Consider the following 27,460-nt stretch of genomic DNA (forward strand, 5'->3'; position numbering starts at 1 on the left):
TTCACAGCGATATTGTAGTTATTCAGCTATAATCATACTGTTTGGATAATTCAAATAATGGGTTAAATTTGGCCACGCGAAGTCTATGGTTGATAGGACTTTTTTGTTAGATAAAGACCTTTTTATAGTCATGTAACTAGATTTTTGTGCTATGTTGGTGTCTGTCAAGTAGCACTAAGGTCCGACAAAAAATTGGGTAAATGGTCTGCTTATGTTCCTCTCTCCTCATCAAATACCTTTCCTTTCAAATGATTTGTTTATGTAATTAAGTTAATCATGTCAATTAGCCCTGAAAACTTGTTAATTTTCCTAGTTCTGGTGAGTAGTTTAGTGAAAACTATGGCCTCTCCCTGTAAATGTTGCCTTTTTATGTCACAACCCCCCAGATAAATATTTATTCATTAATTTTAAATGCTTAAATTTTGAAATAACGACTATGAGTATTGTCAACAAACAAGAATGAAAGGAAAACAGTTATTTGACAACCTTCATACAAATACATTAGGCATGTCCTGTGGATGTTAGTTAAACACAGAGTGAGAAAACATTCTGAATATATTATTTCGGAAGCTGCATTTGCCATTGCCTACCGAGTTGAAACGTAGTTTTGTATTTACAGAAGGCCACAAGAGTCTTTATTATCAAAGCAGTTTACATTTTACTGTATTGCTTTATTACAAACTAAGGAACATTCTTGAAATAATTAAAATTGGTATTATGTAATTGAAAGTAAACCTTGCTTTACTCTAAGATAATTTTTAACATTTCTGTCACTTCAGTTGTGAAGATTGAATCCCCTGGGAAAATTTACAGAATTAATTATGCTTCTTAGGTAAACATGTCAGTAAAAGCCATCCAGTGCTAAGATGATGCCAAATGACAAATCCAAAGACATGCCTTTGAGATGGAACAAAACCGATGCTAGAAAAATATAATTAAGTAATTGTTACTTGCTTAATAAGTTTCAGTGTGCCTGCATGGTTCCAAACACTGAATGTGTGGTTGGATGTACTATGTGAGTACTGAGTTACACATTTTTGGTTTTATTGCAAAGAAACATTTACTAAGGGCAAAGTAAAGTTGAAACTCTGGCAGAATCAAGGCTCTAGTGTCCCTAGAGTATCTTTTAATGATTTATCAGTGAAGGTGTTATAAAGAAGGTTTGTCACACAAAAAAAGTAAATTTCAGCAGTTTTGACCTCAAATTGACTATTTTGTAGGGCAAAACAAATTTAAAGTCAGATTTTAATTCACAGATTGTTGAAACAATTTGGGGCTTTTTGTTTGTTTGTAGTGTGTTGTTTTCGTTGCTTTTTTTTGTTTTTGTTTGTTTGTTTGTTTGGTTGGTTGGTTGATTTGGTGTTCTTGTTTTTTGTTTGTTTTTGGTGTTGTGTTTTGGTTTGGTTTGGGGGGTTTTTGAGTTTTTTGTTTTGTTTTTTGGTTAAATTCCTTCAACTGTACACTGCTTTTGGCTAAACTAAGTTGACTCCATGATCCTTCCAGGGCAGAGTGCCTTTTCTGGACTTTATGTTTCACATACCATGAACTGTGTTCCAGAAACTTAATCCAAACCAGATTATTTACTGAATTGACCAAAAGCAAAGTGAATAGTATTGATTTTTGTGGATGGAAGAAAGAAAAAAGTTGGCAAAATTGGAGTTCTGCTACAGATAGCATCAGGTTCTGGTGTATAGACCAGGAGGGATAAAGCCTTCCCTGTGTCTTTGAATTTCTGCAACACTTTTTCAGAGTGTTCAGTTGTGCTGCTTGAAACCAGATGTAATACTGCCATTTGCTTTGATGCAAGTGAGAAAAGGACCTAGGAAAGACCAAAGGGTTCTTGGCTAGTAAAATAGAAGGCCATGAAAAGAGAGGAAAACATAGTTTTCGCTCTTTGATGTTTATGTTTAAGATTCTGGGTTGTATTTTGACACTGTGGCCTCTGTACACACAGGGAGAATAGAAAGTAATTACAAGTAATGTCTTATAAATGTTAATGAAAGATCTGGTCCAAACTCAAGCCTGTTTAAATGACAATAAGCAGATAGGCCAGTTAATACTGTCTGAGAAACTGGCACTCTGGTAGAGCTGGCCCTTCATTTTCATATTAGGTACATTTATTTCCTGGCAGAAAACTACTTAGTCACAGTGTGAGCTGAGTTTTAAATAAATCTTTGGGGTTTTTTTGGAGCTGGACTCTTTATTACTTTTGAATTTAGATGCTGAAGAGGGAACCAAGCTTCTTCAGATTATCTTACTTACTGTATACTTGAAATTCTGGACCAACTTTTTATTTTTGTCCTGTTCTGAGACTTTTAAACATATTTTTTCTTCAAATTCACTGACGGCTAAGTCCGTTTGTGTTAGGCATTAGTAGCTTTTTGAATGACACTGGTCCTACTATGCATCTGATTAAAATTCTTGTCAGTACAAAAGTAGACTTGTACTAGATTATTGATGCATGACTTCTTTTCCTCTACTCATAGAAAATAAACATTTAAATAAACAAAGTGACAAAACACCCCCACTCTCCCCTTATATTCTCTAGGTATAAACACATATAGCCTAGCGTGAGGAAATCAAACCTTACTTTCTTGCTCTGTTGAAAACTGTGGATCTGCATTTGGGGTCACAGTATACTAATATGATTTAACTGCCCTATCATGAGCTGTGCCCATTGATAACAGACCCAACAGCCTAAATCAACTTTTTCCCAAATAATTATCCTCTTAGATCTAAATGGTACGCAAGATTGACCTGATAGAGCAATCTCATTTTTCTCATTTCTCTCAATGCAAATTGTACTCAGCATGTTCATAGTGCTTTTTATCAGTAGTCTGTTTTGGAAGTGCCATTTAAACTGTGATGGAGTAACATAAGCTCCATAACAATATGCTGCACTGTTATTCACTCTGAGCAGGATGTTTCTTATTCTTATACAGCAAATTAACCATCCATTACAAAGCAGGTATCTTGCACAAAGGAGCATTTACCCATTACCCCCACTGGTCACAACAGCAAAGCTTGGTGTTCTTTAAAGCTTCATTTTCTCTGTGAGCTATCTCAGTGTACAGACACAGCACCTGCAGATTGCTTCCTCTGTCCTTCACCATGTGCCAAGCTTCCCCTCCTGTAACCTTGATCCATCACTAAAATTCTGTGCTTCTTCAAAACTGTATTGTAAAAATAATAAAATGAAGAATTAAGCCTCAAAAGATGTAGAGGCATCTGTGTCTGTGAGATTGCTTCGTTTATCTAGATACATACCTGATTCTTCCTATTGTTAGAGCCCCTTAAAAATTTCCTGCCAGCCACTACTGGCTGGTAGGAAATCCAAGTCTGCCAGAGTATAAACTGGAAAAATAAAGACATACATCCACTTGATCTCTACTCAGCATTTGCAGCCATAAATCAGGGACTCTGATGTCCTTGTATTTCCTTTTTATACCTTTCTGTAGAAAACAATGTTTTTAAGAGCTTATGAGTTTGGTTTTTTAAGCTACCTGTAGAATATTTGCAGCATAAAGAAGTTCCATAATATCCCTATGAAAAAACACTGGTAACAGCAACATTACACTTTTGTGAAAAATTTTGATTGCTGACTTGGAAGCAGATACATCGTCAAATCAAAACTAAATAAACCCCTTCAACCAGTTCTTCTACCTTACTAATTTATTTTGTTTGTTTTGTAAAGTTAGATATTATCTATATTTATAAACTTGATATATAAAACTTCTCTAGGGAAGTATTTGCATTACAGTTGGCAAAGTCACTCAGGTTAAATATTTATTCTCTATTAATCAGTTTTCTTCCCATTATTTTCAAGCAAAAATAATAGACAACTCCCATCAGTATGAGTTTCATATAAGACAAGAACATAATGCTTTAGCTTCAGAAGTCCAAACCTATTTGCACCACAACTGGTGAAAAGAGTTACGTTGATTTCTGCAATGGTGTATCAAGAATCTTTACAGCAATTTTTCTTCAAAATCTTGAAGTTTTAAAATGGGTTTCTGAGTGACTTTTTTGCATATGTGTGCATATGACCTTTTTGCCTCTAGTGGTACCTTAACTGAGTGTGCTAAAGTTGAGTACCTAAAATTAGGGACAACTTTTCTCACATGTATTCTTAATTTTAATGTGTGTGTGAAGTGAAAGAACCACTGCTGAATTGTCTAACTGCTTACTTACTTTATCATGCCTTTATTTCAGGTCTCACTTGTCACATGAGTCTCTGACATCTACAACATTAAGCTTCTCAGAACGTCAGTCCTCTTTGGGCGTTAAACAAGAGTGGTCACATGGGTACAGGACACTTCCTTCTGTCCCTCTTGACCATGGTTTACAAAATGGCACTGAGCTGGGGGATCTAGTAAATTTTTCACCTGAAACATATATGTCCAATAACTGCATCTCTAACTCATTACTGTCCTACTTATATGGCATGGAAAATAAGCATTCCTTTTACTCTAGTCCTCACCATTCCTCAGCCCCATCTCAGCCAGTCCGCTCCAAAAAGAGAGCACTGTCTGTGTCTCCTCTGTCTGACGGCATTGGGGTCAATTTCAATACAATCATCCGTACATCCCCAACCTCTCTGGTGGCCTACATCAACAGCTCCAGAACGTCACCAGCAAACATCTCCCCGCAGCCTGAGGTTTATGGACATTTTTTGGGAGTGCGAGGAAGCTGCATACCCCAAAATTGCTCTATTCCAACTGTACAGAAAGGCCTCCTCATGGCGAATGGCAATGTCACCTTCCCAGGGTATTCTGAGAATGGGGCCGGTGAGTACCAGCAGATGCAGCAGCTGGAGCAAGCCAGCTTGCAGATGACTGCCACAGGTAACATGGTGATCCAGCAGGGCATGCTGCCCACGGAGAGCCAGGCAGTGGGAATCCTGAAAAATGAACGACTGGATGACTTCTCAGGCCCTATGGTGGACATGCCTCCTCCACCCCTGCAGCCGCCGCCACCTCCTCCGCAAGGGCCGCCCCCACCATACCACGCGCATCAGCACCAGCATTCACACAGCCTGCCCAGCCATGTTCACCCACTGCATGTGCCTCCTCCTGCCCCAGGCTCCCTGCTGGATGAAGAGGGTGAGCTAGATGATCTCAGCAGCAAACATGGCTGTCTCTGGGTTGACTGTGGTAAGCTGTATGACCAACAAGAGGAACTCGTGCGGCACATAGAGAAGATTCACATAGACCAGAGGAAGGGAGAGGACTTCACTTGCTTCTGGGCAGGGTGCCCTCGAAGGTACAAGCCATTTAATGCCCGTTATAAACTGCTGATTCACATGAGAGTCCATTCAGGAGAGAAGCCAAACAAATGCACAGTAAGTCTGAGTTCTTTCTTTCTTACCAATTGAAGTCTCTCCATTACTTATGAAAATATGGAGAAGTTGTAATTCTGCCTTTTTTTCCCCCTATTTAATAGTGTACTTTCCAAATTAGTCTGTGAGAATGAATTTTCTGTCTTTCCACCTAGGTAGAAGGGAAAAGTATTCTTTAATTTGATGCATACCTACAGATAGGATTAGACAAAATGTTATTTTCTAAATGGGGTCTCTGGTGGTCTAGTGGTTAGAGTGCCTGACTCTCACCTCTGCGACCCGGGTTCGATTCCCGGCCCCCTGGGCAGGTGGAGCTCATCAGCCTTGGTAGGCAATCCACCTAAGAGAAGGTCACTCTAAACAAACCTACATCCTGGGGACCTCACTGCCACTGTCCAAGCTTTGCTCGGCCCCGGCAGATGAACCTGAGGACTAAAGGGTGGGCTCAGTTCAGCGCACGCTGTGTCTCACCTAAAAAATCCACTGCGCAGGCTGGAAGGGTTAATGACCTTTCCCAAAAATCTTCGCTCGCGAAGACTGGCCATTATTTATTTTCTAAATTTATAAACTTTTACTGTAGACTGCAAACAGTGACATGGTGGACCTTCATAAAGCAAAAACTAAGTACTTGCATGAAGGATACATGCAGGAAAGGTGCTGCACATAATAATTTTTCTGTTCTCAGATACTAGCAGTGAGCATTCAACTCCTAAAGTCATATTTTTCTTGCTGTTTTTCTTAGGGTCACTGCAAGTCAGTCTCACACATAGATAGTCACATGGGGTAATAATCTATCTGTTAAGAATCAGTTTATACATATTCTCCAGTGCACCATCTATAATCTATGTAATTCAGATTCTTGATTCACCTTACATATGGTCTGTATTTTGAATGAGAGTAAGCTTACACTTACTGTGTGTTTATTTCGTATCAGCAGAAAGCAACCTCACCAGTGCTGTTTTGAGTCCTCAGCATAAACTAACAAAATGATAAAGATATCATTTCTAGGCATAAGTGCTGATTATTACTCACTTGAAAAAAACATATATGTTTTCGTTTGGTGAAATATAAATTGGTGCTTGGAGTCTATTTCAGTGTGTGCCTTGTTGAATAATTTTTAACCATGATGTAGATGTTTGCTTGTACAGTACATAGAGAAAGTTTATTTCTTTCACTTTTGTTTCTTCAGTCAATCACCTTCAGGAAGAGTGGATATCTTCCCAGATTTCTCTCATGAATTTAAAGGACCTGGTAGAGATTGTGTCCTGACACTAGGAAGGCTCTTTATCCTTCCCTTTTGTCACACCAGAGCTTTAACTCAGGCTCCCTGGTCTCTGAATATTTTTTTAAATTCTGTAATATTCTTTTTATGCTCTCCAGATATATTGGATCAGACCGTTAATTTTAGTTCCTCCTCAAGGATTTCTCGTCAACTTTGCAGGGAGAGAGAGAATGAGGAAAAAAAAAGAATTATTGTGAGTCAAGAAAGTAATTTTTCAAGGGAACATCACATGGAATTAAAGATACGAAAACAGGCATCATGAAAACTCACAGATGAGTGAAGACAGACAACAGTGTGAAGAAAGAGGGCAGGAATGGTGAAAGAGCACTGAAATCCAAGTACCTAGGGTCTTTCTAGTCGGAGAATTATGATAAGGGATCCTGTAAGACTGAGGAAAGCATTGTTTTGGTAGCAGTCTATACTTCTTGCCCTATCTGTTTAGAAAGGGTACTTGCTGACCTTCTCATGATTATAATTCCTCCTTGAGGATTCCTTAGCTTTGAAGGAATTATCAATCACTGATGATTAATAATGGATAAAGTACTTCATATGATAAAGTTTTTGAAATTACTAAACTGAAACTAAAGTTCATGCCAAGTCATGCTGTGTCACCAGAAATGAGAGGTATTATCTGTATTAGCTTCCCAAAGAGTGATTGCTTTTTAAACATTAAAAGTTGAGATTAATTTTACTGAACTTAAGCAAGTACTGTTGGATAGCACCAAGAAGTTTGCACATCAGAAGGAGCAGCCAAATATTTAACTTGCTTTCATGTCTAGAATTATGATGAAATGTAGAAATATTCAGGGTGGTATTATAACCCTCATAATGTGGGCATGCAGAAATGGCATTCTTTATCAGTGTTTCAGTGAAACAGCTTGCTCCTTTCTTTCTTTACCATTTCACAAATGGTGTGAATTTGGAAAAATGTATTTGGCTTTCTGTTGCTCAGGGGCCATGGTCTTTTGATGTATTTAGGAAACTGTACTTCAGCCAAACATCATACCTTTTCATCAAGCAGTAAAATTTGCAATATATCAATACAATTTAAGCTTTTAAACAGAGATTCCAAGTGAGATATTGGGAGAACATTTTGAGCAAGATGATAATGAAGTATGATTTCTGTAATTCACGAAAAATTATGCAAAAGAAATCTGAAACTTTTCACCAAACCTGTATGAATTTATGCTTTTAAATGTAAAATGAAAGCAATCCATTTGTAATCTTTATTTGTCTAGCCAGGGGTTTTCTATAATTTATTTTCTGGTTCTACATGTAGGATGCCTCTTTCTCTGAAATTATTATGAAGTAATAGTCTATGTCCACTGCAGTTCGCAGACTAATAACAGGCAGTCTAGTAGACCTAGCAGGAAAAGGGAAGAAAAAACGTCAAATACATAACTATTATGTGAATGAACCAGATTTACTACAGCAAATATAGTAAAAGTAATCAGACATTAGGAGGAACTATCTTAATGTATATCAAGGCATCCCGTAATCAAAGGCAGGCTGTTACAGCAGTCACCCTAGTGCCATCACACACTAATCATTATGTAAGCATTGCATGTGTTGATGGTTCCTAGCATTTTGCAAGAGACAATCTTCTCATTAAACATATATTGCAATGGGTACCAGTCAGTATATTTATCATGTCATTATGTTTATCTGTCAGTATTATTTCTCTCTGCACAGCTATGTATTGAAAGAATGTTATTATACACTGTGCTGCATACCCAGTGCATTACTGTGATAGTGAGCTTTATATCAGCAAGCTTTACAAGGTTTCTGTGGTAAAAGTTCAGGGTTACTTCCAAGTTGTGTTGTTGTAGCGCTAGTAGAGATAATGTGAAATCAGATACACAAGTGAACTTCATAAGATGAACTTCATAAATTCATTTTATTCTTCTGTATTATCGTTCTATGATGATGAAATCATACAGTTAAGAGACTTGAGAAACAGCTAGGACTGCAGTATTTGATATGCTTATAGTTAAAATCAGAGCCAAGTAGGATATCCCTGTGACCTCCGCATCTGTTTTACCACATCTGAACTGGTATCTATTTATCTATGTAAGAAATATTTGGAGTCATAAACTATAGCTACAAGCGATACTCTAGTCATTAGTTCCTGCTTGTTCTGGGTGAGCAGTCATCTTTGATTCTGAAAGATAAAACTGTTGAAGGGTGAGTAGTAATTGGATAGCAGCACACCAAAACATGTGATGATCAGGATAATCAGATCCAAAGTTAAAGATAAGCACTTTTAAGGTCAATCCCCGAACATATTTGTTCCTTCAGTGCAAAGGTAACTAGCATGAAGTGGAAAATAATTGCATACCAATCCTGATAGATTTGTTTCGACCTGTTGTTTTTATGTGAGTTGGGCTCTTTTTTTCCATCTTTAACTGAATTTGCTGCTGAAGCTGCAGATTAGGTCTCATCAATTTGTTTCAGTATCATATCTCTGTGTAAGGAAAAATAATAGTGTATTTTTCATTCCTGTCCATTTTCAGAAGACTCGTTCTTGTTCTGAACAATAACAAAAAACCCCTTTGATTTTAAAAAAAACATTAATTTTATGGAGTCCTGCATTTTCTTTTACCAATGTAGGTGACTGTACTTGGCCTTGCTTTATTAGGTGGAAATCTGTGGAGTTGAAGAGTAGATGCATGCAAGAAATTGATTCATTTGGAATAGGAATCCATTAAATAACTGCTAAAATATATTGAGCTCCCTTACTGTTCATTAAAACATCTTTCAGGTTCTATTCCAACTTATTTTACCTGGAAAACATTCTTCTTTTCAGTGACCTGCTTTAATGCCTAAAAAATTATATATGACATGATAATACATATTTAGTGCCTATTCCTAAACTTCTGTATATGAGGTAGGTATGGCACGTTCAAATGTGTTTATCCATTAATCTATACATTACCTTGAACTTTGTAGGAATAAGTTAAAGAAGAAAAATGTGAATGAAAAAATAATGTTGAAATGCAAGCAGTAAGTACACCAGTGGCTGAGATATATATAATCTGTAACATTTGCCAGCAGTTACAACACAATGGCATTTGAGGCTTCTGCAGATTTCCTTTGGATTAGAAAAAAGTAGAATTCCCAGTAGCTGTGGAAACTTCACAGTGGCAATTGGCATATGCTGACCTTTTACTCTCTTTGTCTCTACCTGTGAGCTCATTTTCTGCTCAAATTCCCTTCTTTTAAAGTGAGCATTTTTACTTTTTTAAGTTCAGCTGCAACAAGAGGTATTTAATTAACCTTATTGTCATGCTGTGCAAACATTAAGCTTAATATATTTATTCTAATGAAAGTAGCAACAGCATGTAGTTGAGATAAATTCCAAGTTATCTTTTTACAGTTTCATTCAGATACACTAAGAATACTTCCCCTTTTGAAACTGAATTCAGTCTTTTTTGTTTTCTGTAAGTTCTGAGTTGTGTTTCAGCACAATTCCAGTAGTATTATGGAAGGTGTTACATGATAACATTTTTTTAGCATCGCTGCTTGATGCGATTTAAGCCAATCAAATTGCTACTATTCCTGTCAAATTTGAAGCAACATCCATTTAATATCTGCTAAATATCTGAAATTATCCCACAATACATCAGTTTATGAAACACCTAAAACAGAAGCTATGGTAAAAAAAAAAAAGAATGTGAAACATAAAAGAGTTGTATAATGGTTTTTTTTTGAGACACAAGAAAACTTCTTTGGGTAAGCATGAATATTTAAATGGATTTGTGTGTGTGCTATTTGAAGAACATAGGATTGGAAAATGGTGTTCAAGATGAAGTTTTGTTTAAAACCAGAAATGCATCCTGTAAAAATGATTGGGAATTTTTTTTCCATCTCCAGGCTTTAGCAGTGTGTCTTCATATGGTGTGTTGTATCTGGCATGTGCAAATATTTTATGTACAGTACATGCCGCTGTTTTTTGATAAGAGAAGACCGTATCGCATCCTAGATTGTACTGAAATCTTGACAAAATAGAAACAATATAAAATTTTCGAATTTGTTTTTGCTTACATGCTTGCAAAAGAACTTTTCACTATGCTAAAGTAGCATTTGAACACTTTGTCATAAACAATGTCAAAGGAACAGTAATTTAATTGTCAGGTTGCTGAAAATTAGAAAATGCCAAGTTTGTAGTTGCCTGTTGCCAATTTTTTTCACTAACTCAGTAAACAAACTGAAACAGAAATAACATGGAAAAGGCAGAGATATATGACTGATTAAACAATATCATGGTGTATAGATAGAGCAAAGTTGAGTTTTAATTTGCAATCATAAAGCTAAGACTTCCTAACTCTCACAAGTTTGTGCAATCTTAGTAACCTACTGTTTTTGGTTATGATGTCTGAGCTGTTTAAAGAAAAAACAAATTATGAATTCTGGGTGTGCCTTCACAAACATGTTCAAACTCATGTGATCACATCAGATGGCATGTAGCCCAAGCTAATAAAACTTACATCTCAGCAATGGTAATAATGCTCTTTTAATATTATTCTTTCAGTATGAAATACATAATGTGTCCATAATTCAAAACGTAATGATAGGTGCTTTTTCTTTGGTTGCTGAAGATGCACAGCTTCCACTGGAGTTCAGCGGGCACATGAAGGTTTATGGAACCCAAAGTACTGACCCTAAATATCAAAACATCTCTTTATGCATTCAAAAATGCAAAGCAAGCTCCTTTCTACATGCAGATGTAGAACTCATGCTAGTGAAAAATGATAGTCAAAGAGCTGTATTTCATGTTACAGAATAAAAAACTTACGGAACATCTAATTTTATTCTCGTTCTTCTAATGAATAATTTAATTTTGATATTAAGTATGTCAACCAGCTTTTCTTGCCTTTTGGCTTAGATAATTGAAAAGTTAAAACAGAACTTTAATGAAATTTTGCAAGCAGGCATGTTTTTACTTTCACTGTAATCCAGAACATGACTGTGAAGCAACCAAAAATAGCAATGAACATTCCTAATTGCACAAATACTTCTGTTTGTATGGAAAGGTTTCTTATTTATTACCTCTCTGTGCTTGTGGATAAGCACAAAGATTATATTTTACTTACTTTTATTTCCCTGTAGCATGATTTTAATAGAATATATTTTAGATATTTTTCATTGCTGTACCAAACTACAAATAAATGATAAACTTAAAAAATGAAGCACTCTTAAGTTTCATCTACTTGAAGTATGGAATCCTAAACCAAACTTTGCATCTGCCAAAATTTCACCTGCAAGAAGTTTAGAGGGTATTCTGGAGTTTGGTTTTTGTTCGATTTGTTGGTTTTGATTTTGTGTTTTGTTTGTTTGTTTTTTAAACTTGGATTTAAAACTAGAAAATTATTTGAATTCAAAGCTGGGGGGGTGACGGGGGCTAGGAGACTAAATGCTAATGTTGTGGTTTTGGAGCACGTTTGTGTTAAGTATTTGGAAATTGGATTACTCTCCAAGCCATAAAATCTTTTTAAATAACTTCTGTTCTTTTTGTCAATTTTACTTTACATTTTCAGCATTCTTGCTTGGTTGATGACTCAATGTGTATCAGGAACAGAGAGAGTAAACTTTGAAGCATTCAGTGGTAGAAAAGTCTGACGATATCTGGTGGGAAAACAGAAAATGCAAGTTATGATACAGGTACAACAGAAACAAACAGGGACCTTTCCCAGAAAACATTATTCTGTTTCAAAGGGAGGAAGAGAGAAGTAGAGGGAACTAGTTAATTGATTGTGCTGTGCATTGCAATGTTACTTCTTCAGAGAGGAAATACAGTTTTAAGTAAAAGTAAACATACTGTCGGCTTTATTCAGGTGATTGACACTGATTTCCTAAGGATTAGAGATTTAATTAATGCTTCTGGTGTTCTGGAAAACTTCCCAGACATCTGAGTCTTATGGTTTATCTGTGAACATAGGCGTTAAAAACAAGTGTTGAGAATTAAGCTGCATAGAACAATCATTGGATTATTTGTACTGAGTGATTAGGAAGTGGAAAAATGCCACATACCTTTCTACACTAGTTAAATATGTTGCAAAATGAATGCAAATATATTCTGAAGCATTTGGACATACTAAGGTGTTCTTTGACATTTCTTCAGCATTCAGATCTTATTTCAGATATTTTTACTGACCTAATGTTTAAAGGACTCAAGAGAACGGACTGGTCCTGTGAACTTTTAAAGGGTAAGTTGCAAAGCAATAGTCTCGTAGACGTTAGAGAGATTCCTCCAGGCAGAGTCTTGAAGTCTATGATGCACAATTCAGTGATTCCATTGATTTCTATGACATGTCTTGAACACAGGTTTACATAGTCATAGAATCATTTGTGTTGGAAAAGACCTTTAACATCACAGAGTCCAAATGTTAACCCAGGGCTTGGGAGAAGAAACTGACTCCCACTTCACTACAACCTTTTGGGTAGTTGTAGAGAGCAATAAGGTCTCCCCTGAACCTCAAGCACGTTAGTCCAAACACTGAGAATGCAAGAATCATCTTGATTTACTCTGATCCCTGAGCAATTCTGTTTTATTGTCATTATAGTCCCAATTAGGTGTGGAGGCATTTAGCAGATGCGAAAAGCTTGCGTACTTTTATACATAGATACTTGCAGGGTAGGTTTCCAAAGAACTTGAACAGTATAAAGATTAAGCACTGTTCAGAACATGGTTATAGCAGGCTCTCCTTGTAAGTGGTTGAAATAGACATCTTGTACAAGGACATTACCAAATATAGCCAGTGCAGTGGAGTCCTCTCTTCCAGAAATGCAGTTGCTGTTCATGTGTTAACAGTGTTTGAATAACTGATGAACAAACCTTTCTGAACAATCTGGATGGAAACAGGGTGGTCATTTTTGGAGATAGTCACTGTGAAGGTCTGTGTCTGTGTCTGTGCTGAACTAAAGAAAGGAAATGCAGAAAGAGGAGCTAGTGAGGATGCTGTGACTGTTTTGTCTAGAACTGCCGTGGCACTCAATTCTGGTCAATGCATCATGTTTTGCTAAATGTTGGTATAGCCACATGGTGATTGTTTTCTGGTATCACTTTTATCCACTCGGAGTGCTTATTTTTTCTGTCAATTAAAGGCTGTTTCAATTTGGGTTTGATATTTTCTTAACATTGTTTTTCAGGCTATATGGCGACTTTATGAGTACTCAGCTCTTGAGAATTAACAGCCGTAATTACGAAGTTCAAGATCATAAGTGAATTGTTTTAGAAAGATGTCACTGTGGTAGGAAATTTTTTCGAGAGCTGTTTCTGCATGAATCTTGAAATGTAATGTTCCATGAAGCAGTGTTCTTGATTCAAAGAGTGGTTATAAATAATTTCCCACTGTCTCTTTTCCCCCTCTTTGATTACTTCCTATTGGTCATCAAGTGGCACAAGCTCAAGGAAGAGATGACAGCATGCCTTTTTGGCCCATTTCTGTAAATACTTTCAAACAAAGTTAAATTTCTTTGGCTCTTTATTATATTTTTTACTGTTTAACATTTGCAGAATTACCTCCAAGGTTAATCAGGTGTTAACATCAAGCAATGCCCCTTTTCTTCAAGGTCTGTCGTACTGCCAGTAGGTGTCTTTTCCTAGTAATGTTCAGATTTCTGTTTTAAGAAATTGCAGCTATGCAAACAAGCTTATCTGGGCCAACTATAAAAAATCATTGATTCTAATTAGGAGTTGTCACATAATAGAAAAAGACAATGCACCTTTTGTTCCATGAAAAGCCTACTTTGCCTGCTTGCAAAAATGCATGGATTTCTTTCCAGTGACTTTACATAATTGATATGACAAAGCTTCATTCCTGTGATCTTACAGTTTCCAAATGACTCAGACATATGTGTCCAACTTTGTTTAAGTTATTTGATGGTAATCTGTTGCAGAAGTTGGTACATGGCATGAGCGGGAGGTCTGTTTTGTTTGTCTAAAGGAATGGGGTATGGGTAAACCGAATTAACGAATGTTTATGTTGAGACTGCTGAAATTATTGAGCGCCCATTTTTAGAAGTGAGCTACTGTTGAGAAACAAGGTTGCTCAGTTCTGACTGGGGCACAAGGACTCTAGGGTTTTGAATGCCTGGATAAATGTGGTCTGAATCCATTGTAAAAATTAACCAATGTGAGCTGCTAAGTTGTGACACTCATTTTATGTCTGCACCAGTGAAGCAGGTCCAGTATCACATAACTTGTCAAGAAGACATACAGATTGAGCAAATACTGTAGAAATCATTATAATTGATAACTCTGCAGGCTTAGCGACTGGAAATATGCAACATCTCCCCTTTTAAACTCAGAGTGTTAAAGTCAGTTAAATGAATCTGTGTAAAGCCTGGGTTGGCAACATGACGTTTCAGTGAATCAACGGAGAGTTTAGTTCCAAATTAAAAGCAAACCATCTGCAAGATTGCTCATCTGTTTTAATTGTGAGAATGTTCTCAAAAATCTGTCATGCGGATTTGTGAGAGCTGACATTCCCTCTGAAGGCAGAGGTCTGCTGCTTCTAGTTCTGGTTGTCGATAGTAGCTGAAGTGCCACTGAATGCAACACTAACCTTGAATACTCAGTCTGAATCGTCACACATCTTGAAAAATGGTGGTGACTTCTTTGGATACTCATCTCCCATCATCCTTGATCCTATCCTATCCTATCCCATCCTGTCCCTTGATCCTATCCCATCCCTATCCTGGCCAGTCTTTGAACCTGAGGGAGACAGAGAAGACTGCAAGTAGCTGAATATGGAGAATTCTAGATTCACAGAATCACAGAATGTTCTGAGTTGGAATGGATCCACAACTTTTAAGTGAATGGCTCATAGAAGGATTGAATGCACAATCTCGCTGTTATTAGAACTAGGCTCTAACCAACTGAGCTAATCTCAGGATTGCTCACATGGAAGGAGGACTGTGTTCATCCAGCCCCTGGATGAACATGGCAGTGAAGTTCTGATGCAATTTTATGTCAAAGATATTAGGAGCAGTTGAAGAAGAAGAAAAGATGGAAGTGAACTGCTTTGGTAAGGATGAATAACTGCGATAAATTGTTGCAGTGAAAATAGTCTTTATAAAGGAAGGAGGGTGAGACAAATGGTGCTCTGTTTGTAGTCCCAGTAAATGAGAAAAAAGAGTAGGTTATCCATCTCTCAGGCCTTGAGATAATGGTTTTTCCTTCAATAGTATGTAATATAACTGAGAAGCATAAGGCCTTTTGTGGCTCAGAGCACACAAGGCAAGGTTGCAGCAGAGTGAGGCAGCTGCATGTTCCTTGTGGAGGTAATGGGGGAATCATGTCTCAGATGTGGATACAGAGAGCATGTCTAGCAGTGTAGGGATATTGAACATTCTGTAACAGACTGTGCTGGTGACAGAGACTGGAAACAAATACTGTGGTATGTCTTAGACAAGCTGCTGCCTGAATGTTTTATTTCTTGCTGCTGCTACTTGTTTCACTAGAGGATGGATGGAAGGACATCGTTGAGTAGTATAACTTTGATATGTTGTCACATGGAAAGGAACAAAATTAGGCTACCAGGCTTTATATCATGTGTGATGAAGACATTACACAGGTTTTTGGGCATTCTTATTTTATGCACACTTAGAAGTTGCATTTTTTTTCTCAATTTTTAATCTTTGTAGGCAGGATTCAATCACTTTTTTCTGAGTGATGAATATTTTTCTTCAGTTTTTGTGAAATACTGTGTGATGGGGGCAGTATTCCATGAGTTTTCATTTTTACTGAAAGCCTTTTCTTTAAAAAAAACCAAACTATTTTTAAAAATCCCTTTGTGTAGGAAGAGTAGGCTGAGTTAAATAGCTTGAACTATTTCAATTTTTGAATGGTACTTAGGGTTCTTTGCATTAACTCATAGAGTATTTTGACTTGCTTGGCCAGTAGACTTTCTAGAAAACGCATGTTTTTACTTCTGAAATTAAAAGTGTAGACAAAATGCAATTTCTAATAATGAAATGGGGACCTATTTTACTAACAGATAGGCTTTTCTTTTAAAAAATGCTTTTACTTGAGTCCCAGAAAAATAGTTGTCCATTCTATAAATTCACAGTAATTTCATGTTTTCAATGTCATGATATGATATAACATTGTGTGCTTGCTGTCACATTCTCCTCCCCAGCCACCACTTCCAAAACCAGTGCAGAGGGAGAAAATAATTTAAGTATGTTATTTCAAGTTACACAGGAAGTTGTGAAGTATTCAACCTGTGTAGAAAAGAGCAGGCACTTTTTCTTTTCTCCTTTTTTTCTTTTTTTAGTGTTCTCATTTATATTAGCCTGCAGGATAAGATAAAATGCTCTGTTCTGAGGTTCTGTCTTCTGACTCTAGTCATACCAGATCTACTAGCAACTTTTGGTCATCTGAGTTATTGATATGAATACCGGAAGAACAGATTCTTACGTTAGAAAAAATATTGCAGTTTTCTTAATGTACAAGATTTTGTAGTGTGAGAAGATGAGCTAATCCACAACATTAAATTTCAAATTATTGTATTACTGGAGATTTGCATGTTACTGGCCTCTCCCACAAAACCACAGTAAATCATAATTTCTAAACACTTAGTCTGCTAGAGCTCCTCAGTTCAGACATGCATTTTATTTTGTATTTGGAGTAGACTGGTTATGTACATATAGTACACAACAACTCAACTAATAAATAGTAACTTGTGAAGTGTTGGTACCTTGATGGCTTTCAAGTGTACCTATTGACTGTGTATAAGAAGAAACTGTCAGAACTGTAGAACATCCTGTGTGGATTTGAATAGGCCTGATCTTTAATATATTTGGTGATTTTTGTGGATCACAGAATCACAGGATGGGTCAGGTTGAAAGGGACCATGGTTGGTCATCTGGTCCAACCTCCCTGCCCAGGCAGGGTCATCCCAGAGCACATGGCACAGGATTGTGTCCGGACAGTTCTTGAATATCTCCAATGAGGGAGACTCCACAACTTCTCTGGGCAATCTGTTTCAGTGCTCAGTCACCCACACAGTAAAGAAGTTCTTCATCATGTTCAAGCGGAACTTCCTGTGCATCAATTTCTGCCTTTTCCCTCTTGACCTATTGCTTGGTACCACTGAGAAGAGCCTGGCTCTGTCCTCTTGGCACCCCGCCTTCAGACACTTCTACACATTAATGAGATCTCCTCTCAGTTGTCTCTTCTGGAGGTTGAACAGGCCCTGCTCCCTCAGCTTTCCTCTTAAGAGATGCTCCAGTTCCTTAATCATCTTTGTCACCCTCTGCTGGACTCCCTCCAGAAGCTCCATGTCTCTGTTTTTCTGAGGAGCCCAGAACTGGACCCAGCACTCCAGATGCGGCCTCGCTGAGCAGAGGAACAGGATCACCTCCCTTTGACCTATTGTCAGTGCTCTTCCTAATGCACTCCAGGATACCATTGGCCTTCTTGGCCACAATGGCACACTACTGGCTCATGAACAGCTTGTTGTCCACCAGGACCCCCAGGTCCTTCTCTGCAGAACTGCTTTCCAGCAGATCAGCCCCCAGCCTGTACTGGTGCCTTTGGTTATTCTTACCCAGGTGCAGGACCTTGAATTTACCTTTACTGAATTTCAGACAGTCCTTCTCTGCCCATCTCTCCAACCTGCCAAGGTCTTTCTGAAGGTCTGCACAGCCCTCTGGGGTATCAGCCACTCCTCCCACCTTTGTGTTTTCAGCAAAATTACTGAGGAGCTTCTGTCCCTTCATCCAAGTCATTAATGAGTAAGATAAACAATACTGGACCAGTATTGAACCCTGGGGGACCCCACTTATGACAGGCCTCCAACCAGACCCTGTGCCACTGATTGCAATCCTCTGGGATCTGCCATTCAGCCAGTTCTCAATCCACCTCACTGTCCACTCATCTAGTCCATATTTCCTGAGTTTGTCCATGAGGATGTTGCGAGAGACAGTGTCAAATCCTTGCTGAAGTTGAGGTAGACAATGTCTACTATTCTCCCTTCATCTATCCAGGTAGTTGTTTGATTGTAGAAGGCAGTCAGGTTGGTGAAGCATTTAACTTTGCTTGGAAGACTGGGGTAACATTTGCTTTCTTCCAGTCCTCAGGCACCTCTCCTGACTGCCATGACCTTTCAAAGATGATCGTGAGTGGCCTTGCTATGGTGTCCAACAGCTCTCTCATAGTTGTGGATACATCCTCAGGTGTCCAACAGCTCTCTCATAGTTGTGGATACATCCTCAGGGCCCATGGACTTGTGGATGTCAAGTTTGCCTGGGTGTTCTCTAACCCAATCCTCCTTGACCAAGGGAAACTCCTTCCAACTTTCCTTACCTTAGTCTCCTGGGTCAGAGTTTCCTGAGAGCTGGTCTTGTCAGTGAAGGCTGATGCAAAGAAGGCATGCACCATTTTTGTTTCATATATGTGATTAGCCCTATGCTTTGGTCAGGAAAATTCTGGAGTATGTTATAATTGATAGAAAAAAGCAATTGTCAAAAACTGGGCATATTTTTAAATAGTTAGTTGTGACCTGAATTCCATTAAATTTATACATTGGTTCCTATGGTCCAGAAACTTAATCTTGCTATAAATCAACTGTTTGATTATGTGTAAGAGCTTTGCAACCAAGCTGAGAAATGAGATGCAAGGGTAGGAAAGCAGCAAAGAGCTTGATCACTGTCCTTGCATCAAAGATACCCAGGGTGTTTTTGCTGTATTTTCTGTGGGGCATTGAGCCCTTCACAGGGAAATACCTGTCCTACTGTCTTTGAAGATAGCCTCCTTGGAAAAATGTCATTAGCATCTGGAACAACTTCCAGGTGATATATTCAGGAGGTCAGGTGGATTTTAGCATGCCATTGTTTCATTATTCTAGGAAAGTTAGTGAGATGCATCTTGACAAACATGCATGGATATAGTACGTGACCCACACGTCTGTCTCCCAGGGGATCCATCCTAGGAAATGTGGAGTTAGTCCTACAAGTGCATGTGTAGACGAGTCCAGAGCTAGTTGCAAATCACATGCTTATGTAAAGAAGCTGTTTGAGACCTGTTTTGATTAGTTTTGTGTCATATCATGTATGAAACAACATATATAAACACACGTTTGATTTTTGAGAACTGCATTTTCTGATAGCTCAATTTTTGTTTGTTATAAATAGCTCTTCATAAATTACCTCTAGTGCAAAATATACTGGGTCTATTTTGCTGCCTGTTAGAACAGCTAAGTATCTCAGTCTTGGCTACTTAACAAGTTTATGGTTTACATGGTTTGTGGTAATAAAAATATGATAGCCTTAGTGTGATGTTTCAGAATATTCACAGGTCAGGAAGGATCACAAGTTTTTCTCTCATCTTTTGAGTAATTGTACTGTCTGACATATGGATGGCAGACCATGAGTTAGATTGCTAGAGGTGTATTGCAAAATAATTCAGGTTTGGGCCACTACAAACAGCTAAGTTGCAAGACTAATTCTTTCACAGAAGTAACAGATTTCTTTCAGGAGACTTGGATGATTCAGAAATATTTGAACAGAAATCAAAACACAAGCATCACCATACTGTGTAAGAATAGCTAAAGCCGACTCTGCTACAGCTGTAAACAACAGTTAAACTGGCTAAGCTTGCATTGAAATTCCAACTGGCAACGGGATACATACATTTTAAATAAAGCAAAATAACAGAGAAGCATATGCTATCTTGTATTTTCACTTTTTCTGATAAAAATTGCTGTTACTGCTTAACATAATTTATTTTTTATACTAATTTCAGAGTATCTGCTGAACACTCTTCATTTTATTAGGATATTAAACATATATTTTCCTTTTCCTTAATCTAAAGCCTGTCATCAGTGATACAGTAGTGCTCTTAAACATGGATGCTTTTCCAGCATTGCTGTACAAGCCCATCAAATGCTAACCTGCTTTTAGAATGCATTTTTCAGTTAGTCATAAGTAGAATGAAATACCTCTGTGTTTCAAGGGCTGATAACCATTCAAAGAGAGAACAAAACTGATTTCTCACTTTGAACAGGAGACCATCGATGGGAATGACAGCAGAATGGAGAAGTGGCTTCTCCTCTCCTGCCAGTGTAGAATGGTAACTACAAAACTTGACTGACTTTGGAGTAGTATTGATTGATGACTTTTTTAAAAGGCATGCATGCATTGTGTTTTGTCTGTTGAAAGAAATGGTATAAAGGCCTTAGTTTGCAGTCAATTAATCTCCTAGAGTAATTTGTTTGCCTGATTCTGTTGCCAGATGCGCTATCCAGGTACAAACCACTTTTTGTAGTGGATAAAGAGACTTAACTCATAAAGGAATTTATTATGTTTCTCTACTGTAAAGTACATCGATCTTGCTCATGGAAAATGTTAGTACTTTCTCCTTTGTTTGAACTGTACCTCTATTTTTTCAGTAATTGTTGTCTGTGACTTAGATCTCGTTAGGATTGTGCCAAGGTCACTGAATGGCATGTCAGCTTAATTACAGTGGCTTTCAAGCTGAACAGTTCTGACTCACAAATAGGAATTCTCAGTTAGGTAAATGAACAATCTGAAATCTCAAACTGCGTGCCATGCAATGCTTAGGTCCTTGCAGTAAGATGCTGAGTGAAGACTGTATTCCTTTGCTCCAGTAAACAGCAGCTAAATTCAAAAAGCCCTTGACTTGAAACAGAACTGAGCACCCCAAGGGTTGGCCATAAGTTACGTTTTTTAGCTGTCTTATTTTAAACAGATTAAAAATGGAGTTTGTTATCCCTGTGTTATCCCAGTTGAAAAGCTGTATAACACTAGTGGTAGGTGTGAGACATCTGGTACCCTAAAGGAAAGGTGTCTGTTAACAACAGAGTGACTTGTCCATTGCAAACAGTGAACTATTAAATAGTTCTAAGCACTCCACAGGAGGCAAAAAAATTGAGGTCCATCTGTCAGGTTAGAAGTCCAGTTCTTAAGGAAAGGCATAAACAGCCTGCACTCTTTTACCCCAGAAGTTTCCATGTGTTGAAAACCATCTTATAATTTTGTCAGGGTATGTGTTTTTGCTTCAAAATCTTAGATCTTTCTGCAGCTGGATGATGCGACCCACATAAGAATTCTGTTTGCAATGAGAGGCAGCTCCCATTTTTATTGATCTCCCTTTCTTTTTGTACTCTATGTTTTACCGAACTGATATCCACATATCTTATAAATCAGACTGCCATTTGCTTCTGTAACATAATTGGCTTTATTTTGCACTTCAGAGGTCTTTTGCAGCGGTGCTTATCTGCACAGACATCAGGTGCATCTAATAAAAAATGTCAGAATACAGAGGAAAGCAGAATACAGCAGGAAACAGAATCTTTTTTCATGCATCCCAAGTAGATACGTCAAGAACATTTATCGTTTATGCTTATAGTCAGTTTATTCAGATTTGATCAGAATTAACTCAGATGTTTTTAAATACAGGCATGACAAGACGAAAAGACATTTTTCCAGTTAAAAAAATGGAAGTGTACCTTTCATGTTGTCCCTAAAGTTAAAATAACTGAAGTGTCTGAGAAGTATCTGTTGGGAATAAACATAGTCAGTTCTAATGGCCAGACCTAGGTAATGATGAAGGGTAGAGTTAGTTGCCATGATCAGGTGTGGTCCAAATCAAAGAGACCAAGAAATGCACTCTTTCAAAAACCTTGTCAAGAGCATCTGGCATCTCTTGGTTCAAACCAGCAGTCTGAGGAACCTAGGCTGCAGATTTGATTAGGGCTAGGCTGGAAACCTAAGTAGTCCATGAATAAATGGTTAAAAAGCAATGGCTAGAACAGAGCACTAAGGACCAGAGATTCCTACCCAATACAGGATAAAGACTGGTGTAGGGCAAACAGGCATTAGGACTGAACAGTGAAAGATGATCTCAGCTGTATCTTAGGGGAACTATCCTGGTTGTTCCAGGCTACTCTGCCAGCTTTACAGGCTTACCCTTAATATCCTGGAATACTGATTTATGGAAGCACAGAAGTTGCCAGGTGTATCTTGATTGTTTTATTTAAGTTGAATTCTTCTTGATCAAAAAAGAAACACTGACACGTGGCATTGTGTAATTGGTTGTCTGACTGGGACAGATAAAGTGCTGATGGAGAAAATAACTTCCTGAGAGGCTCTTAAGTTTTCTGGCAAAGCTGTCACCTTGGCCTCAGTTTCTCAGGATGTCTGAGAATTGGGCTTTGCTGCAGTGGTTTACCATCTCTTAAGTGCCTAGTTTGGGGAGAGTGAAGGAACTCTACAGGTCATTTGCCTGACCTGTTTCTTGGAACGGTATGTACACATTTGTGCATTCTGTATGATGTATACAGTAACATGCTGTAAGTATAATACTGAACATAATAAAAATACTGGACCATTTTAATGGAGGGAGAAGGATAAGATGGGTAGGTCCAGGATTCTTTAACATTTCATCTGTTTAATTCATTCTCAGTAGTTAAACTCCTAGGCTGACTATGGAATGGAAAAGAAAGATTCCAAAGTAGAAGTACCGTGTCCTTAAATTTAAAATGCACGTGGCTGTTGATCAGATTTTTAAAATACAAAAATTTTTCCAGTTAGTTTGAGCTGTGAGTTCTGAGCTTTTCCTACGAAATCATCAATAAAATGAACCACTAGCATGCGAGTCATTACAGTCTCTTTTATGAAGATACTATGGCTTGATTTAATTTTCTGTGGAATTAGATTGATAGATGAAAAGTCTCACAGTTACTTCAGTACAAATTAAGTAGCTAAACTTCTAGTTAGCGCATCAGATATGAATGGTTATTACCGAGTGTATTTTGCTGTGGTTGACTGGGCAATTGACAACAGCAGTGCTTGCATGTAGAATGATGATGGTTGACCCTAATCGGCTTGTACAATTCATTGTGACCTGATGCTTCCTGGGACAGTGATCAAAGTTCTGTGAATCTTTCTAATGCAAAGAGTTATTCATTATACTCCTCAGCACATTCTTTGAGAGATTTGTCAGAAGATTTGGAATTTCTTTAATAAACCTGAAGCACGTAGAATAACCACCAGTCACAGGTGGTAGCCTGTTATTCCTTCATGATGTTTTTTTTTTCCAACTAGTTCAGATTTCAGGCTAATGTTCCATAGAGATATGGGGTATCTTCATTACTGTATGTAGTAGTCTAGCTTTAAAAAAAAAATGTGTTCAAACCTTGATATCTGAGGAGTATCTTTCTGTGGAGTCCATTGTGCAAAGGTATTTAAGAGGCAAGGAGAAGTAGCCAGTATTCGTTACTGTTTTCCTCCTCAGTGTTCCTGACTCAGTGTTATGAAATATTAAGACAGGGACGAACATTGCTTAAGACATAAATCTGACATCTCTGAAATACAGAGATGTCAGTACACCATTCAGTTGGACATGTTTACCTCCATAATTTGCCATCTGCATAAACGAAATAATTTAGGGCTCAATATGCAAGTGATGCAAAGAACAGGATATATAATTTTTCAGAATCTCTTCCAAATTTTTTAAGTACAGGAATTGGCCAAACACCAAGCAGCACCAGATTATGTCACTTCAAGGGAAGATTTGCCTCATATCACTGCAAAAGCTGGGTAAAATTAGATGAGTTTTTAGCATACACCAACTTCTCCATCACTGTTAGAATTTTATATTCCAAGTGAATATAGAGTACAATCTCTCCTAGGAGACATGGGGAAAGAAAGTCTTTTGAATAAAACTTTGAAGTTTTATTCATGTGGGCAAAAGCAATGACTCTACAGCTCCACTACATACAAAATAGTTCAGTCCTGCTGTCACAGCTGCTCCTTAAACTCTGAAGGCAGCAGTCTTCTCTGTGGAAAGAAAGACTCAGAAAAGAGGTCTGTCGTCCTTGGTAAGCTCAGGGAAGTCTTGCAAGTGCAGCTCCCTTGAATGAGCTGTAAACAGTATAAAATTTGCACCCAGAAGTCATAATCTGTCTCTTTGGTACTACTTAAGTCTCTGGGAGTGGTTTTGTCCTACAGACTGTAACGAGTCTGCTGTCTGCAAAGACTTTTTTTGTGTACCTCACTACCAAAACAACAGCAACCAAGGTATGTTGTCTTCAAGGTAAAAACTTGCTCACATGCTTGAAAGAGCTTGAAGACAATGTTAATAGTGCCATCTGGTGACATTTCATATAACCCTATGCTATTTTTGAGACTATGCTATATTTTAACATGATTTATTTTTTTTTTACTTTTGTATAGGAGGGCGTTTTCTGTCATGTTAATAAAATAACATGGACTAGATCCTCAAACCTCTTTCTCTATTTAGTCTCATGAAGTGCTTTTGAGTCGATTTTCTCAGCTTGAAGGCAGTTTTTTAGACATGATAAGAGGACCATGGGATTCTCCACTGTAGGAGGGATCTTGAACAGTATCAACTGACAACTGCTATTAAAAAAACCTGCAGCTAACCAAAACAACACAAAACAAAAGCTGCTTTTTTTGCTTAAGTATTCTATCCTTTACTTCTGTTGATACCTGGTTAAGTGATGTATTAGGTATATGAGGAGGAAGTTATGGAACAAACACTTTACTCTGGTGGGATACATCAGTAGAGATGCATATGTAATCACATGCTCCTAAGATAATAAACTGGAAAATTTGCAATGTGAATGAAGCCACAACATGAAATTAAAAACAGATAAACTGAGAACCTGTGTGCTTTTAGCACATTTTTTTTTGTTAATGTGGCCAGCAAGTGTACCTACTGGCTTCAGAAGGTCTTAGTTAAGTTGGCAGCAGCATCAAGATTAATGTCTGCAATTGTACTGTAAAGTAGAGAGAAGCCAGAAATGCCTGAAAGCAGCAAAAAGAAGACTGTTGAATTGCATTCCTTAATGACTAACCTGTCTTTTTTTTTTTTTTAAGGGAACAAACTGAGTTACATTTCCAGAATGCTGAGTGTGTAGTATGCTCTAATGGTCTAAAAAACCGCACTTAAACATCTGAAGGCATAAGAGCATGACAATCTTAAAGCATAGAAGGCTGTGGAAGTTAAGCCTTGTCTTTATACATCTCCAGGATTTAAAATTTTTGCTCTCCTTAAGTGCATAAGTTTTTACCATGTTGTGAACAGACCTGTTACTGTTAACATTCAGAGAAAAGTGAAAATGGTTAACAAGGATTTTTAGTGAGATCAAGAGTTCAGCTGACATGCAGCTGATGTGTTGAGTTCTGAGGAAGCACTCTCTGTGATACAGGCATGATTTACAGGTGTGAAGCAATGCAGCAGACTCTTGAATGAGTAAACAAAATATTTTAAGGATCACAGACAAAAGAGACATATCTCTTTTTTTGGTGAGAGGGATTTAACTTTAAGACAGGGTGAAGTAAAAACAGTCTGTTACATAATCAGCCATATAATGGGGACTTTTATATTTTATGTAGTTAAACTTTGAACCAATAATTTATGAATAATTGAAATATCCCTTACAGAAAGATATTTAATCTTGAAAACCTCAGGAAGGAGGAATCAGTAGTTATGCTGGTAACTCATTTGCATGGTTAATTAAACTTACATCTTAAAAGATGTGTCCTTTTTCTAATTTTTATTTGTATAGTTTCAGCTTTTGGGTAGTAGGTTAATGGTTTTTTACTAGATCAATCAAATTAAGTACTAAATCAGGTGTCTTTTAAATAGCAAGTAAACAGTTCTAAGAATATAAGACCAAACAGTAAGCATTGTGTTACTAGTCCTGTATGATGTAGCTGTAGAAGAATACTTTTCATGCTTGCTCAAATGGAGATATAAAATAATTTTCCCTGAAGAAATTAAAATATCAAACAGTTAAAAAGCTTCAATTAAATATGTGGGATACAGTCTGTTATTAAAAGGAGTGTTTCAGTTTTCTGTAATCAGTCACCACAGACATTAATGTCTGATTCTCTTTACTTACAATAGTATTCTTCTGAAAATATAACACCTGTCTAAATATCATCTTTTAAGCATGGTTTAACAATTTTTTATCATTACCTAAAAGATAAAGTTAAAATCTGATAACGTTAAAATGCTTTGGCCTCTGAAACAATAAAATAAATTTTGAATGTTCAAGAAAAAGCTAAATGATCCTGAGATGTACTTGCTAAATGTATCAAAGATACCACGGGCTGTGTTACTGACAGCTATTGGGGGCTGTTTTCCTTCAGGCTGTTTACCTTTTTGACAGCATAGAACCAAACTCTAAATGCTCCTGTTGAACTCATTGACTTCTTGTAGAAGGTTGGTGCTGTACCATGACAGGAGATGGGATTTATCAGAAGGACAGGGTCCTTGTCTGCTTTCCTTTAGCATCCTGTTAGTGGTGTTAGATTAGTTTCTGTACAGGTCTTGCCGGGGCAGAATGCCTGGGAGTTGCCTACATCAGCACAGGCCCTAGTTACCTTCAGGGTTTCTTGATGACTTTCCTTGTATCAGTCCCAGTATGTTTCTAAAGATGTATACTGTATCCATTGAGCACTAAATTGTAGTACTCTACTTGTATTCTCCTTCGCTACCTTTTCACTTGCCAACTAATTTATCTGCAGCTGCCGTGGCACTTGCATCCATAAGCACTGTGAATGTGTTTGGCCCAGTGATGTGACTGCTATTCACTCATTTTAAACTCCTGTATAACTGATATCATGAAGCAGAAAGTAGGTGTATCATTCTGTTCCTTTTTATATCCTCTTGGATTGTGAGAGCAGAACTTACAGCCACGTTCTTTGGGTACCAGGGTACCTAAAGGGCCAGGGCAGGGGCATTTTTCAGTGCTTAGTGCAAAGATGGCAAAAGTAACATCAACAAACCCTTCTCTGGGAAAGTGAGCCTTGACCCTTTCACATCTTTGCTGTGGCACTTA

General features: G+C 37.6%; 1 protein-coding gene and 1 long non-coding RNA gene across 6 annotated transcripts in view; one reads left to right on the forward strand and one right to left on the reverse strand.

Moving 5' to 3' along the window:
* GLIS3 (GLIS family zinc finger 3) overlaps positions 1-27,460 on the forward strand; it is a 154,836-nt gene that overhangs the window by 35,607 nt on the left and 91,769 nt on the right. For all 4 annotated transcript variants that reach the window (XM_027752216.2, XM_027752212.2, XM_027752213.2 and 1 more), the window contains exon 3: positions 4,213-5,341. In XM_027752216.2, coding sequence (XP_027608017.2) covers positions 4,213-5,341 — 1,129 coding nt within the window. The remainder of the gene's footprint in view (positions 1-4,212; positions 5,342-27,460) is intronic.
* On the reverse strand, positions 7,837-12,857 carry LOC114004343. 2 transcript variants are annotated; one of them, XR_005564752.1, is made up of 4 exons: positions 12,775-12,857; positions 12,150-12,245; positions 8,959-9,084; positions 7,837-7,983 (listed from the first exon to the last, which is right to left on the reverse strand). It is a non-coding gene; the product is annotated as an uncharacterized LOC114004343 (long non-coding RNA). The 2 variants fall into 2 exon arrangements; XR_003546553.2 differs by having other exon boundaries at positions 12,651-12,814.

This window comes from Pipra filicauda, unplaced genomic scaffold (genome assembly GCF_003945595.2).
Source record: "Pipra filicauda isolate LSUMZ 115617 unplaced genomic scaffold, ASM394559v2 scaffold35_size7292922_pilon, whole genome shotgun sequence".
NCBI classification, from domain to species: domain Eukaryota; kingdom Metazoa; phylum Chordata; class Aves; order Passeriformes; family Pipridae; genus Pipra; species Pipra filicauda.